This window comes from Crocodylus siamensis, chromosome 5 (genome assembly GCF_052110815.1).
Source record: "Crocodylus siamensis isolate JL-2025a chromosome 5, ASM5211081v1, whole genome shotgun sequence".
Taxonomy (NCBI): Eukaryota; Metazoa; Chordata; order Crocodylia; family Crocodylidae; genus Crocodylus; species Crocodylus siamensis.
In genome coordinates, this window is record NC_143399.1 from 37,662,619 (window position 1) to 37,675,232 (window position 12,614).

Genomic DNA, 12,614 nt, shown 5'->3' on the forward strand with positions numbered 1-12,614 from the left:
TGAGGCACCAGGAGATTTACTTATAACTAGAGGTACACCAATACATGGGTCCCATATTGGATCAGCGCTGAGATAAGGAAAATTGACAGTATCATCAGTCGGGTTTTTTTGGCTGATGCAGCCAATAATGTCACCACAAAATGCCCCCATGCATGTGCAGAGCCACAGCGCAGCACGCAGGTGGCCAGGAGTGCCGCCCATTAGCGTCCAGCTAGTAAGTCTGTTCTGGGGGAAGGGGCAAGGGAGGAGGGAAGGGGATGGGGGGCAGATTGAGGCCCCTGTGGTGAGGGGGAGAGTGGGGCAGGGGCAGGGGCTGGTACTGCACAGCCAGGGGAGGGCACAGGAAGGAGCCGTGAGTGGCTTGTCTGGGGGGCACGCTATGGGGGCTGCTTCTGCCACTTCATGCACCCCAGGAGGGGATGGGGGGTATGCCCCCAGATCTGCATGTCGGGTAAGGCTGGGCTGCTGCTGCAGGCTAGGGCTGGGACTGCACCTGGCTCTTCCCAGTGAGGGGGCAGGCTGGCACTGGGAGAGGGGACTGGGGGTGCTACCATGAATTTTGGGGTGGCTGCAACCTCCCCATAACCCTTCTCCCAGTGCCACTGCTGCCCGCCCTGAGCATAGCTGGTCCAGCCCCCACTGGGTAGAGCCTGGTGTTGCCCCAACTCCAGCCCACAGAGGCAGCCTGCCCTGCCCCACGCGCAGATCCAGGAGCACACACCCCCCATGCCCTCCCAGGTTGTATGCAGCAGCAGGAGCTGGCCCTCGAACAAACCACTGGCAGCTCTGTCCATTCCGCGCTCTGTCCATTCCGCACCCTGCCCCGGCTGTGCAGTGCCTGCCCCTATCCCCGCCCCGTTCCCTCCACCACGCAGGCCTCGATCTGCCCCACCCCCATGGCCCTTCCCTCCCCGCGCCCCTTCTCCCACAACAGACTTACCAGCTGGACACTGCTCTCCAAGCTTCCAGGCTGCATATTGGCTATCAGATAGGTATCGGCAGATATGGCTCCTTAAAAATTGGCCATCAGTATCGGCCCAAAAAATCTCAGTGCACCCCTACTTATAATGTAGATACTTTGTCTTGGGAGTAGTGATGACAGATCACATGTTTCTCGATGACTATGGAGGTATGAGTTCAAATACTGCTCCAGAGTTGAGCCAAAGGCTCTTTCCAGCTATATGTGGGTGTCTAATCACTCAAGCATTCAGAGAGAGCCATATGAGATGCTAACCACATTGCTTCCTTGTGTGCTGTTTGCGAGAGAAACTAGTGTTCCTTAAAAACATTAGCAAGTCACTAGGCTCAAGAGGATCTGTGACTTTTTGGTGCATCTGGTTTATTCTTTTCTAGTGATGCTGCTTTTACAAGTAACTAATTATACTTGTGCCAACTTGTACATCATGAATGCCTTTAGGCCTGATTCTGATCTCAGTTTTCATAGTTTACAACTACTGACACTCCAGTGACTGTAAGCAAATTATTCCTGCTTTGCACTGATATAGGTGGGATCAGACTTAGACCCTCTTTATTTTCTAAGTATCTGAATTTTTATGAGTTCACATTCCCTGATTTTCTGTTTCTTTTCTGTATGATGCAAGGACGGAATATAGATTGTTATTATGACCATAAACAAAAATTGAAAACCAAAAATATTAACAAAATTTTGTAAAGTGTATCATTTATAAATGACATTAAGACATCATACAGCATTAAGAAATGACAGTTAACTTCTGTGATCTTCCACTTAGGTACATCCCATGTTGGGGGCTATTCCCATGAAGCTGTAGTATATGCACTACAAAAATGTGGCATTCGTCATATTGATACAGCAAAAAGATATGGCTGTGAATCCCTTCTTCAGAATGCCATCAAAGAAAGTGGTGTGAAACGGGAAGATCTCTGGATAACTACCAAACTCTGGCATAGTGACTATGGCTATGAAAAGACAAAACAAGCCTGCTTGGAATCATGCAGAAGACTTGGTGTTGAGTACCTTGGTAAGATGTTTTTAATATTGTTAATTTACTATGCCTTCCACATGAGAGAGAAACTACAGAGGTCAAATTCTGTTCTTGTGACATGTTTACACAATGGAGCCCAACCTTTTGGACCCATGGGCTGGAGCAGTATGCAGGGATTAGTTTGTGGGCCAAATCACCTGCAGGGTCAGTGCATAAAGTTGTTCCATGTGTGCAACTGCGCATGCTGGCCTGACTCCATGCACTGGATTGGACTGTGTGCTGGTCTGACCCTCTACGCTGGATCCAGCCACTTGCTGGCTGGACTCTGTGCACTGGGGAGTGGCAGTTGTTATTGCCACCACTTTCCTGTCACCAAATTTCTGGGCCTGTGAGGAGCCTTGCAGGCCAGATGACATGGCTCCATGGGCACTTGTGGTTGAATACCACTGTGTTTGCAGATCTCTTGTCCCATTTGATCTTTATGTAATTCACAGGTTTGTAACTGAGAGCACAGAATGTGACTCTACAGTTTTAACTGTTGCAGAATCTTTTAAAAATGAGTTAAACTGCTTTTTGCAAAATTATATTTAAGTGTAACATTGATCTGGAGATCAGCTATCAAAACAGGTCAAGTGCATGGTTAAGGAAACATGACTTCAAAACATTTAAAATAAATTCACAAATACCTGGTTTCTTGTATATTGCGTTATAGCTAATTAATAAAATTTCAAATTCAAAATATGGGAGTCATCCTGGATAATGTTATCTTTTACATGTTCTCTACTATTATTAACACATTATCTTTTTAGCAGGTTACTTTGTTTTTGTCTACTGCCATGGACTTGGGTAAAACTTTTAAAAGCTCCTACATGACTTAGAATTGATGGCCCAATTGATTTTCAAAGGGACTTGGGCACGTTTAAAAATGTTTTCTTTGTGGTCTATGTATAATATGTACAAGACTGCTAAAATAGCTGTCACCAGAACTCACAGGTTAGTATATGATGCAAAAAGCTGAAGTAGTAATATTTTCTCTCTTGTGACAGAAGTAGAGAGATGTGAAAGACAAAAATATTGAGATGTAATTATTTCAATCTCTCTTCCAAATTGGAAAGAGAGAAGTTAAAAAAGTGGGGAGAAAAATGAAAATAGCATTATCTAAAATTATCGTGTTGGAAAAATGTAGATCAAAATGTTAGTAGTGATCTCCCAAAACAGAATAAATGTAACAGTCAAACTTTATCTATGATAGCACTGAAAATCTTCCCTTTGTTCCTTCTTCTGTCTCATTATTATCACTGATAAATTAACTGGAATGCAAAAATGAGCAACTTTTGTAAAAATAAGAAGATGGGTTTTGCAGAATAGCTTACTGGTTGTGGTTGGGTACAGGGTTCATTTGAATATGTTGGAAAGTAAACAAAAATATTCTAGCAATTTGTCAGAACCAGGATGGTATTTGCACTAAAATGTGCCATTTGTCTGCGGGTACATGTTCTCTGTTCACTCTGTGAATGTGTCCATTTATCACTTCCTGCACCATTACAGACTAACGTCAAATGTGTTAAAAACATTTCCATATTTCTGTCAAGTGCAAATACAGATCATTGGTGGGGAGGATGCTTTCATAAGCAAAAAGCTGCAATCCATGACTTTGTCCTCTGTCCAAATTAAGAAGTAACATGTTTCCTCTTCACTGCTCACCATTTAGTTCATCTGTTTTGTGTTTGCCTTTTTTTATTCTTGCTGTAGCACTGGGGTTGAATGCTGATGAGAGAAAAATTGATCCAACTCCAGGAAATAATTTTTGGGTCATTTCTTTGACTATTGTAATCTGCTTTATCCTTTGTGAATAGTAGTTTAAGCACCTGTACAAACAAATAAGCTGCATAGACATGATGGTTGATTTAGGCATATTTGCACTGAAAAAATTAATTTCAGGGAACAGAAGTGCTCTAATTGCTGTTGCTATGTATGTCCTGAAATGGTGGGGGGAGTGGAGGGGAGGATGAGAGAGAGAGAAGCAAGTCAGCAATCACACCCTTGTTTTGGTTAGATGTGTTCCAGTCTGAGTCTTCTGCCTTACAACACCATTGACATATCTGAGTTACTAGTGACTTTCACCAATGTAAGTTAGTTCAGGATTAGATCTTTAAGTTTTATGGGCTAACGTGCCATTTAGCTACAGTATTGCAGTGAGAGCAGTAGAAAGCTGTATCTTGCAGAGGTGGATCCTGGGGGATCCCTTCCCCCTTCTGCCACTCAGGTTGATCTGGGTGCAGAGAGAACCCCAGAACCATTCATGCCTTGCTCCAGCCTCAGGCTCTGGCTGGGAGCAGGCACTGGAAGAAGGAACTTGTGCACTGCCACTGTCACCCTGACTGATGCAGGCACCAGGGGATCCCCACATCTTCTCTCACCTGTGCTGCAGGGAGTTGGGTGCACAGGGAGCAGGCTCAGCCAGGGACAGTGGTAATGGCATGCAGGTTCCTCCCCTAGCACCTGCTTCCAGCCAGCGGACAGACGCTGGGGGGAGTGGGAGACGACAGCCGGGGAGCCAGTGCTGAAAGGAGGATCTGTATGCCGCTGTTGCTGTTCCTATTGGAGCCTTGCTCCCTGCATGGTTGTTCTCTGCGGCATGGACAGGAGCAAGTCAGAAGCAGCTGAGCCCTGCACCCTCCCACCTCCAGATCAGCCAGGGACAGCAGCAGTGGAATTGGAGGAGTGTGGCTCCCTTACCTTTGTGTACCTGCTCAGCTCCCTGGTGTCCTGTGCTGACCTGGGGGCTCCAGCCATATGTCCACATTTCCCCTTGGTCTGAGGGGCAGTGTGCTGCATCCCCCTTTAGGAAATCCTATATGCTCCCATGATACCTTTTCAGAGGCTTTTAAGAGTAATTATACATCAAAGAGGCAAGATGACTTCCAGGGTCCCTGGGTAGACATGGGAATACACAAACTATTACACAACTACAAGGGGTGCAGCATATTTCCCCTTATTTGCCAACCAACTTTGTTGTTGGGACTCTGGAACCACTATCTCCTGCTGTATCCCAACCCTCCATTCTACATCTCAGGCTTGATGTACTCCCTGGGAGAAAAAATAAGGATGGCAATTTAATTTAAATTAAATAATAGTACTTGATGTACTCCCAGCCCTGTTGCCCTCCCCCCAGGGGCCTCCATAGCCCAGAAGACAGTACCCAGCACAAGGCAGTGGAGCAAGGTAGGGAGGTGTGGTGCTGTGGCTGCTGCCACCAGAACCCCCACGCCAGCCATGCTGCCATGCCAAGGTGCCCCTTGCCCACCTGACAGCAGCCGGGGGGGCATAATGCAACACTGCTGCTGCCCCTGCTGCTTGTAGTTGGGCACAGGTCACCTCACCATGATGATAGGGCTACCAGCAATGGTGGTGTCATTAGTGGTAGCACTGAGCCTCTCCGCCAAAGCTCCAAGTGGAAGGACAGCAGGACAAGGAGCCCCAAGCCTCCATTCTCCCCGCCCTCCTCCTCCCCCTGCCCCCCCGCACCTCCCAGGCTCTACTCAGCTCTGCTTCGGCTGTGACCCCCATGAGGGAACCAGCATATCAGGGCTGCTTGCTGCCACAAAGCAAATCAGGGGACAGCTGGAGCTGGCCCCACGTCCTGGTGAGCAATGGGAGCAGGAGGAGCTCTGATTTTCTATGATAAAAAAAACAAAATCAAATGCCAAAATATGTATGTATTTAGAATTTATTTTATTATAATGATTGAGGCATGGTAGGCTTCCAAATTGCTTTAAAATTGTAAATATATCAAGAAAACATTGTGTTCAACTAATACTTATATGTATGGTGGTGTCTCATTTTATTTCTTGAAAAATGCAGATTCAGGGGTTTTTAATCAGAGAATTTTTTAAATCAGAGAATATGCTAGGATCCCTGACTTTATGACATACTAACAGTGTTGGTGCATGGCTAATGAGAAATATACATGGCTGATACAATAAAATTGCAGATCTGTAAATATTACAGCATACTTACAACATATATTTTTACTGTAGAACAAATCTGACTTCATTTTTTTCACAGTAGAAAAGACACTAAAGCCTGAGGAGCTTAAATTGTCTTTAGCAGGGGTCAGCAACTACAGCCTGAGCTTGATCTGGCCTGTGAAGAGATTTGATCTGGTCCATGAAGGTTTGATCTGATCTTCAATGGCAGTCAGCAGCAGGCCATGGCAGGCTGCAGTGGGGAGAAATAGGTGGCACATGGCAAGCAGGGCACAAGAATAGAGGCTCCCCGATGAGTCTACTCTGTCCTTCTGCAGCCATCACTTTTTTTGCTGGTGATTGGTGTCACCAGCATGAGCATGAGACTGCCCATCAGGTTTGGGAAATATTGGCCCAGTGTGACTTTTAGGCTAGGGATAGAAGTTACACATAAACTGGTTTAAGTGATCACAGAACATAAGTTCAGTGTACATAAACCAATTTCCAAATAGCCGAATCTGGTTTAAGATAAATCTGGTTGAATGTACTATCAGACCCTGGCTGCAGTTCCGCCATGCAAGAGGGGACAGAGTGGGAAATAAACCCCCTCTCTACCCCCTTCGCCATGCCAGATGGCATCTGGCCACACCTCCACTCCTGCCACTGGAACAGCGAAGGGGTCCCAGACAGGGGATGCTGTACCCCACCCAGGGAGATCCTGTCTGGGGTCTGTGCCACTGGGATGGGGTTGGGGGGGCAGGACAGGGGGACTAAATCCCCCTCCGTCCCCCTGTTTACTTTTAGCTGCTGACGGGGCTGGCCACGCTCCTCTGCCGCTCAAGTGGCAAGGGCAGGTGGGCAGGCATTGGGCCAGGGAGCAGGGTCTGGCCACGCTCCTTCCCCACCACACACCCCAAAAAGCCTGGCAAGGGCTGCATTCTCCTCCCCCTCAAAGTACATCCCGGGTGGGATCCCTGCAGGCCAGGGTTGGGGTTTAAACCTCTCCCCAAACATACTCAGGCCTGTTAGGGCCTGATCACGCCCCCTCCCTCAGCTCAGCTTCCCCCTACCCTGCCACTGTGGAAGGAAAGGGAGGGCTCACTCTATCACCTCCCAGCTTCTGGCCCAAGCCACTGCAGGCATGTGTCTGCATTTCCAGAATCAAAAGTGAATGTTTAGTCACTCGCAAATTAGTTCAATCTGTGCAGGTTAGACTAACCTGCAAAGATTAAATCAATTCAGGCTCTGACTTTTTGAATGTCTGTACTTAGCCATAGTGGCAAGCAGCAGCTGGGGGACAGACAGAGAAATGGCCAAATTACAAGTGACTGTCCACCTTTGGGCCAAGCTATGTTACTTTGGTCTGCTCTTTGTCAAAGGTTGCCAACTTCTCAAATAGAGAGATCTGTTGCTTTCATGCAGGGCCACATCGATTTCATTTAAGTTTCAGGGGGGCTTTGTGGTCCACCCATTCAGAATAAATTTCAGAATGGGGAACTACAGTAATAGTAACTGGTAAGAAATTATGTGAGATAGCAACATAGAAGAATGAGAACTCTTGCTTCTAATATAAACCAGATGACGCTTTAAAACAGAAAGTTCCTAAAATTTTGTTACCAAGTCTTTCCAGTGAGCATTTAGAGGCAAATGGCATTAAAAGAGCAATGCTCTTTAGTTTTATTTTAATTAGTGGATTCTATATCCATGAGAAGCTGGAAATGTGCATTATTTGTGGGCAGTGGTTAAAACAGCTATTCCCCAACTTGCATTTTCTAAATGTGATCCTCTGTCTTTCCATTTAAGATTATTGTTTGGCATCCTCAGTAAACCAGTATGAAATAGTGCAAATCTTTTAGGTTTGGCAGATGAAGAATATGCTTCTTGGCTTTTGGGCACATCCCCTAGAATAATTTCTTCTTGTATCTGCTTTGTGTGATACTGCATTCATATCCTATGCCTTTTTTCCTTATGTCTGTTTCTCAAACCTCTCAGATTCTTGTTAGCTGTACCTTTTTATTGTGCTGAGGATTTGAATGGAATTGTAAACTTTGTTTCAACCGTACCAACTATGAAACGAACAGTTACTGACAATTTACAACTAATTTTGATCACTGAGGCTTCTTTTTGGTGAATTATTTGCAACTAATTTCCTACAAGAGAAATTATCTTAAGTAGTAAAGCTTGATTCTTGTAATCTTTAAGGGAGAAAATAAAACAAATAAAATTGTGTGCATCTATATATGTGTGTGTATGTATATGGTAGTGGGTGTGTATATTTATATACATATAGGCTAGGGACAGAAGTTACACATAAACCAGCTTAAGTGATCAGAAACTGGTTTAAACCTGTGAGAATAGAAGTTCAGTACACATAAACCAGTTTCAAAATGGCTGAAACTGGTTTAAGATAAACCTGGTTTAATGTAGTATCAGACTTAACTGATTTAGGTCAAATTGTTTATGAAACTTCTGTCCCAGACCCTTTCCTGTTTCAAGTTAAATCAGAGTCCCCCAGCATCCCAGCATTTTGTAGCCCCGGGCTGTGATGTCTGTTTGTCCTAGCCACCAGTGGAGGGTTCAGGATTGAGAGTGTGGTTGGGGGTAGAAAGGTAAGAAAGGTTAACAAACACACAACTACACATAAATAATAAGGCTACAATGACAGGCAATAATAATTTGCATTGGCAACTTATTAGCAGTCCCCTCTGATGCCTGATGTATGACAAGTTTCTCTTCTGCAAAGTTCAGCCAAGTCAGGCGTCCCCAATCAGCGCTGTCCAAGGGGTAGCAGGAAGGACACTGGTATTCAGTCCTTGGACTCCATGAGATCCATGGGCCCACTGAAACCAGGTCAGCAGCTAACCCCAAATTAGTAGCTTCTTTCACAGAGCTGCATCTCCCCTCTAAATGATTTCCGGATGTGCAGCCAATTTATAACTTCTGAGCTATGCTGATAACTTACAGCTATACAGATTCCTCCACTGCAGACTTTCCTTAGGACTGACTAATAGCAGTACAAGCTTTTGCATTCTTCTGATAAGGTTAATTTTAACTGTGCCACAAAGCTTACTACTACTTCTATAAGGCTTTGCTAAATTTACTAGGCCTCACTATATACAAGGCCTCATTACTCTTTAACTTTAATTAGGCTCTTAGCGGCAACAAACAGCTTATAATACATGAACAAATGATAAGAAACACCTGGTCTAATCTTCATAGCATTCAGCAAGCACCTTAGACACAATTTCAGCTGTCACACTGTTCCAGAGCTCAGAGCTGGCCCTGCCCCTCTGCTCCCTAGCTGGAGCAGTGAGAGCTGGCTCACTGGGTGGCTCACTTTCCCCCTCTGGCAAACCCCTGTTGTGGTCTGGGGCCAGGGTAGGGAGTTAAACTTCCCTTCCCCTGAGTACGGAGCTGCCCTGGCTGTGACTGTGGACTACAAATCCCAGAGGCACCTGGAAATAGAAAGAGGAAGTGATGAGCAGCCCTGGAGAGTCTTGCTGCTGTGAGCCTGGACTGCAACTCCCAGAGACCTCAGAGTCAGCAGGAAGAGGAAGTGAACACACAGCCCATGCTGGCTATGTGCCTGGGCTGTGCTCTAGTGCCCCCTGGCGTCTGGCTTGTGCCACTGCAGTCATGTGGCTGCATTTTCTGAATCAGAAATGAATGTCTGTTCATTTGCTTATTGGTTCAATCTTTGCAGCTTAGACTAACCTGCAGAGATGAACTCAATTCAGCTTTAGGCTTTTTGACTGTCTGTACTTAGTCATGTAGTGTGCATGAAATGAAATGATAAGACTTGGTTTTAAAAGGTGTTGAGCACTCGTAGCATCTTTTAACCCCAAATTATTGCAACATATATTTCCTGCAGAGGCACTGATAATGATCACATGCTCACTCTGACTAATAAGAATCAAGAAGTATAACTATGAAATAGATTGCACGGAGTGAAATTGGACAGGCAATTCCAGCAGTCTGAAAAGGTGTAGTATGCACTTACCTACATTTCCAGCTCAATTGTATTGACTCAAACATAGAAGATGGAGGCCTGTGGCACAAGACCTCACCAGTCCACATCCCTTTGAAGTAATTAGCATTGCCATAGCAGTTCATGTGCTCAGGGGTCATATTTAGTGCAGAACATAGGGAATTAATTAATCTCTTGTAGTCAGATTCTGATCCTTGTGGAGTCAGTGGAAGTTTTGCCACTGACTAAACTGAGGCCAGGATTTTGCTTTTTTACTTGTGTCTTCTGATTTGGGATTAAGTTTACCCAGGGAGAGGAAGAGCTTACATAGCTGATTTCTGTAAGGCAGCATAATGGTGCAAAGTCTTGTTTCCTTCACGATCCTGTAAATTCCCACATATGAATGGCCACAATCTATTTTGTAATGTTTATATCTCAATGTCTTAGAAACATCAGTATGCACAACCCTTCATGTGCTTCTTTCTCAGCCTCTGGGTACCATCAGTGTTTTGCTTTTAAGGTTGCAATGATTGCAGTCTCTGAGAGTAAAATGACTAATGTGCAGAGAGGATTTAAGTGACCAGTGTAGCCTTGTTCAGGTCCCAATAGGGTGAATTTGGTTTAGAATTTGCAAACTGAGCAATTCTGCAGTACAACTGATTTGTGAAAAAGCTACACTTATCTTGAGTTCACACTTGGTTTCATCTGAAATAAATACAATAGCACAATTATAGAGGCATTGTGTTTAGAAACACAACCTTTCTAAAATAAAAAGTTCATGAAAGGCAACTAATCATGTTAGTATTCAGAGAACTAAGACACTAGTACAGGGAATGGTAATATAGTGCATTTGTGAGATCTAGAAGGCCAGAGGTCTTATAGTTCTCAAAGATGTAAAAGTCATTCTTCTCTGAGTACTGAAACTTCTGGGGCTAAATACAAAGCATCTTTGTATGTGAAAACCTGCAAAGAAACTATTTCTATGAACATTTGCAAACTGTGCTATATAGCTGGATATTCAGGCTTTTGCAAAAGTAAAGTTTAGTAAAACACTGTTGAAACTAGTGTTTTTATTGAGCATTCTTGACATAAGTTGTTTTTTGCATTGCTTACCATTCCTGATGATTCTGAATTGAGAACGTAGTAGCAATTGCCAGTATGTAGTTTCCCATTCTTCAGTTGAATCAAGAAGTTACTCTAACTGTACAAGTAATGTGTCCCTGTAGTGTGACATTTGCTTTCTCTGATTATATCTCTGTAAATATATGTGTAATTTTAGATCAAAATGAATATGCAGTAGGGCTGTGCGAAGCTTCAGTCCCTGATTTGATTCAGCAGAGATTCGGCAGCCGAATCGCCAAATCCGAATTGGATCAGAGGACTCTTTAATCTCTCTGAATCAAATCGGAAACCTCCGAATCAGTTCGGAAAGATTCAGACATAGAGACAGTTTAAATGTTTTTTCTACATATCTCTAGGTAGCAGGGGCTCATGATTGCTGTGATGCTAGGGTGCATGGAGTGTCCCACAGAAGCACGGAGGGCTCCCCAGCATGCTAGGCAGCAGACCCAGAAGTGGACCAGAAGCACTTCTGGTCAGTTCTGCACAGTTCTGCTGCGCATCTCAGATATAAGCTAAACCCTGTGCAGTGAATACACACTGATAATGTCATCATATTGTGCACACAGAGCAGGATGAATACATCAAACTTATTTTACATGTCCCTCTAAATCAGTATTTGAACCTGCCCATCTAGGTGCAAAAGGCTAGTACACCAACTCAACTTGCTACCTATCCTCAACACGCAGTGTTTAGGTTTAACTTAAAAAAAACAAGGTAGGGAAGTCCTGTTGCTACAAACAGTAAGTGTAAGAGATTGTTGTGGTGTAGCCTGAAAAATGCTTTCATTGTGAACAGGACAATTTTTCATTCCTTCACCAAGAATAGCTAGCATCTGGCCAAAAAGAGACAGCTTTAACACAAAGAGTGTAGTTATGAGTGGTACACCTCTCAATTGCATCTTTTTCCTGTTTATGTCTTGGATTCATATTATAAGCCAGTGACCAGTGTTTTCAAATTTGGGTACCTGAAATCAGACTCCCAAGTCTAGATTTTGGGTCTAAATAGAAATGTATTGGTTTTTCATTGGTGCTCAGGGACCCTAGATACCATTTTCAAAAGTGCCTCAACATCCAGGTTAAGAATCATTGCTTTAGTCCATGTCCTGAGTCTTGCCTTTTTCTTCTCTCCAGTTTCCATCCTGGTTCCTGCTTGCCCAAACTCCTGCTTTCCCCCTTGCCTACTTCCTCTGAATTCCCTAACTCCAGTGCTTTTGGACTGACTCACATCCAGGTTTCAGTCCTACTGTATCTAACTTTTGCTCTGGACTGCTCACGCTGCAGTCCCTGCCACCCACCCCTGATAAGTCAATGGGTGAACGTTCTTTGATTTCAAAGAAGGCAATTGTGTGTTTGTTATGTGTTTATTTGTAGAGGCCCAAGCATGTAAGGCTCATATCCATGACTGGGAACCATATGTGCACCCACATCAAAGCCACCACAAATATTAATTAGTAAAATGCTTGCAGAATTGTGGCCTAAGATAGTATCTGATGATACTAAGAAAGAATGGAAGTTCAGTTATTGGTCATTTACTAATAGTTACAAGCATTCTGATACAGGTGGATTAGAAATCCTTTTGTTAGTATTAAGGAAT

The 12,614-nt window shown here is 44.2% G+C and overlaps 1 protein-coding gene across 14 annotated transcripts in view; it reads left to right on the forward strand.

Annotated features, from left to right (window-relative positions):
* The window catches only part of LOC149863745 (uncharacterized), a 90,297-nt gene that overhangs the window by 30,122 nt on the left and 47,561 nt on the right, over positions 1 to 12,614 (forward strand). For all 14 annotated transcript variants that reach the window (XM_090048281.1, XM_090048283.1, XM_090048285.1 and 11 more), the window contains exon 2: positions 1,752 to 2,000. In XM_090048281.1, the coding sequence (XP_089904407.1) occupies positions 1,752 to 2,000 (249 nt within the window). The remainder of the gene's footprint in view (positions 1 to 1,751; positions 2,001 to 12,614) is intronic.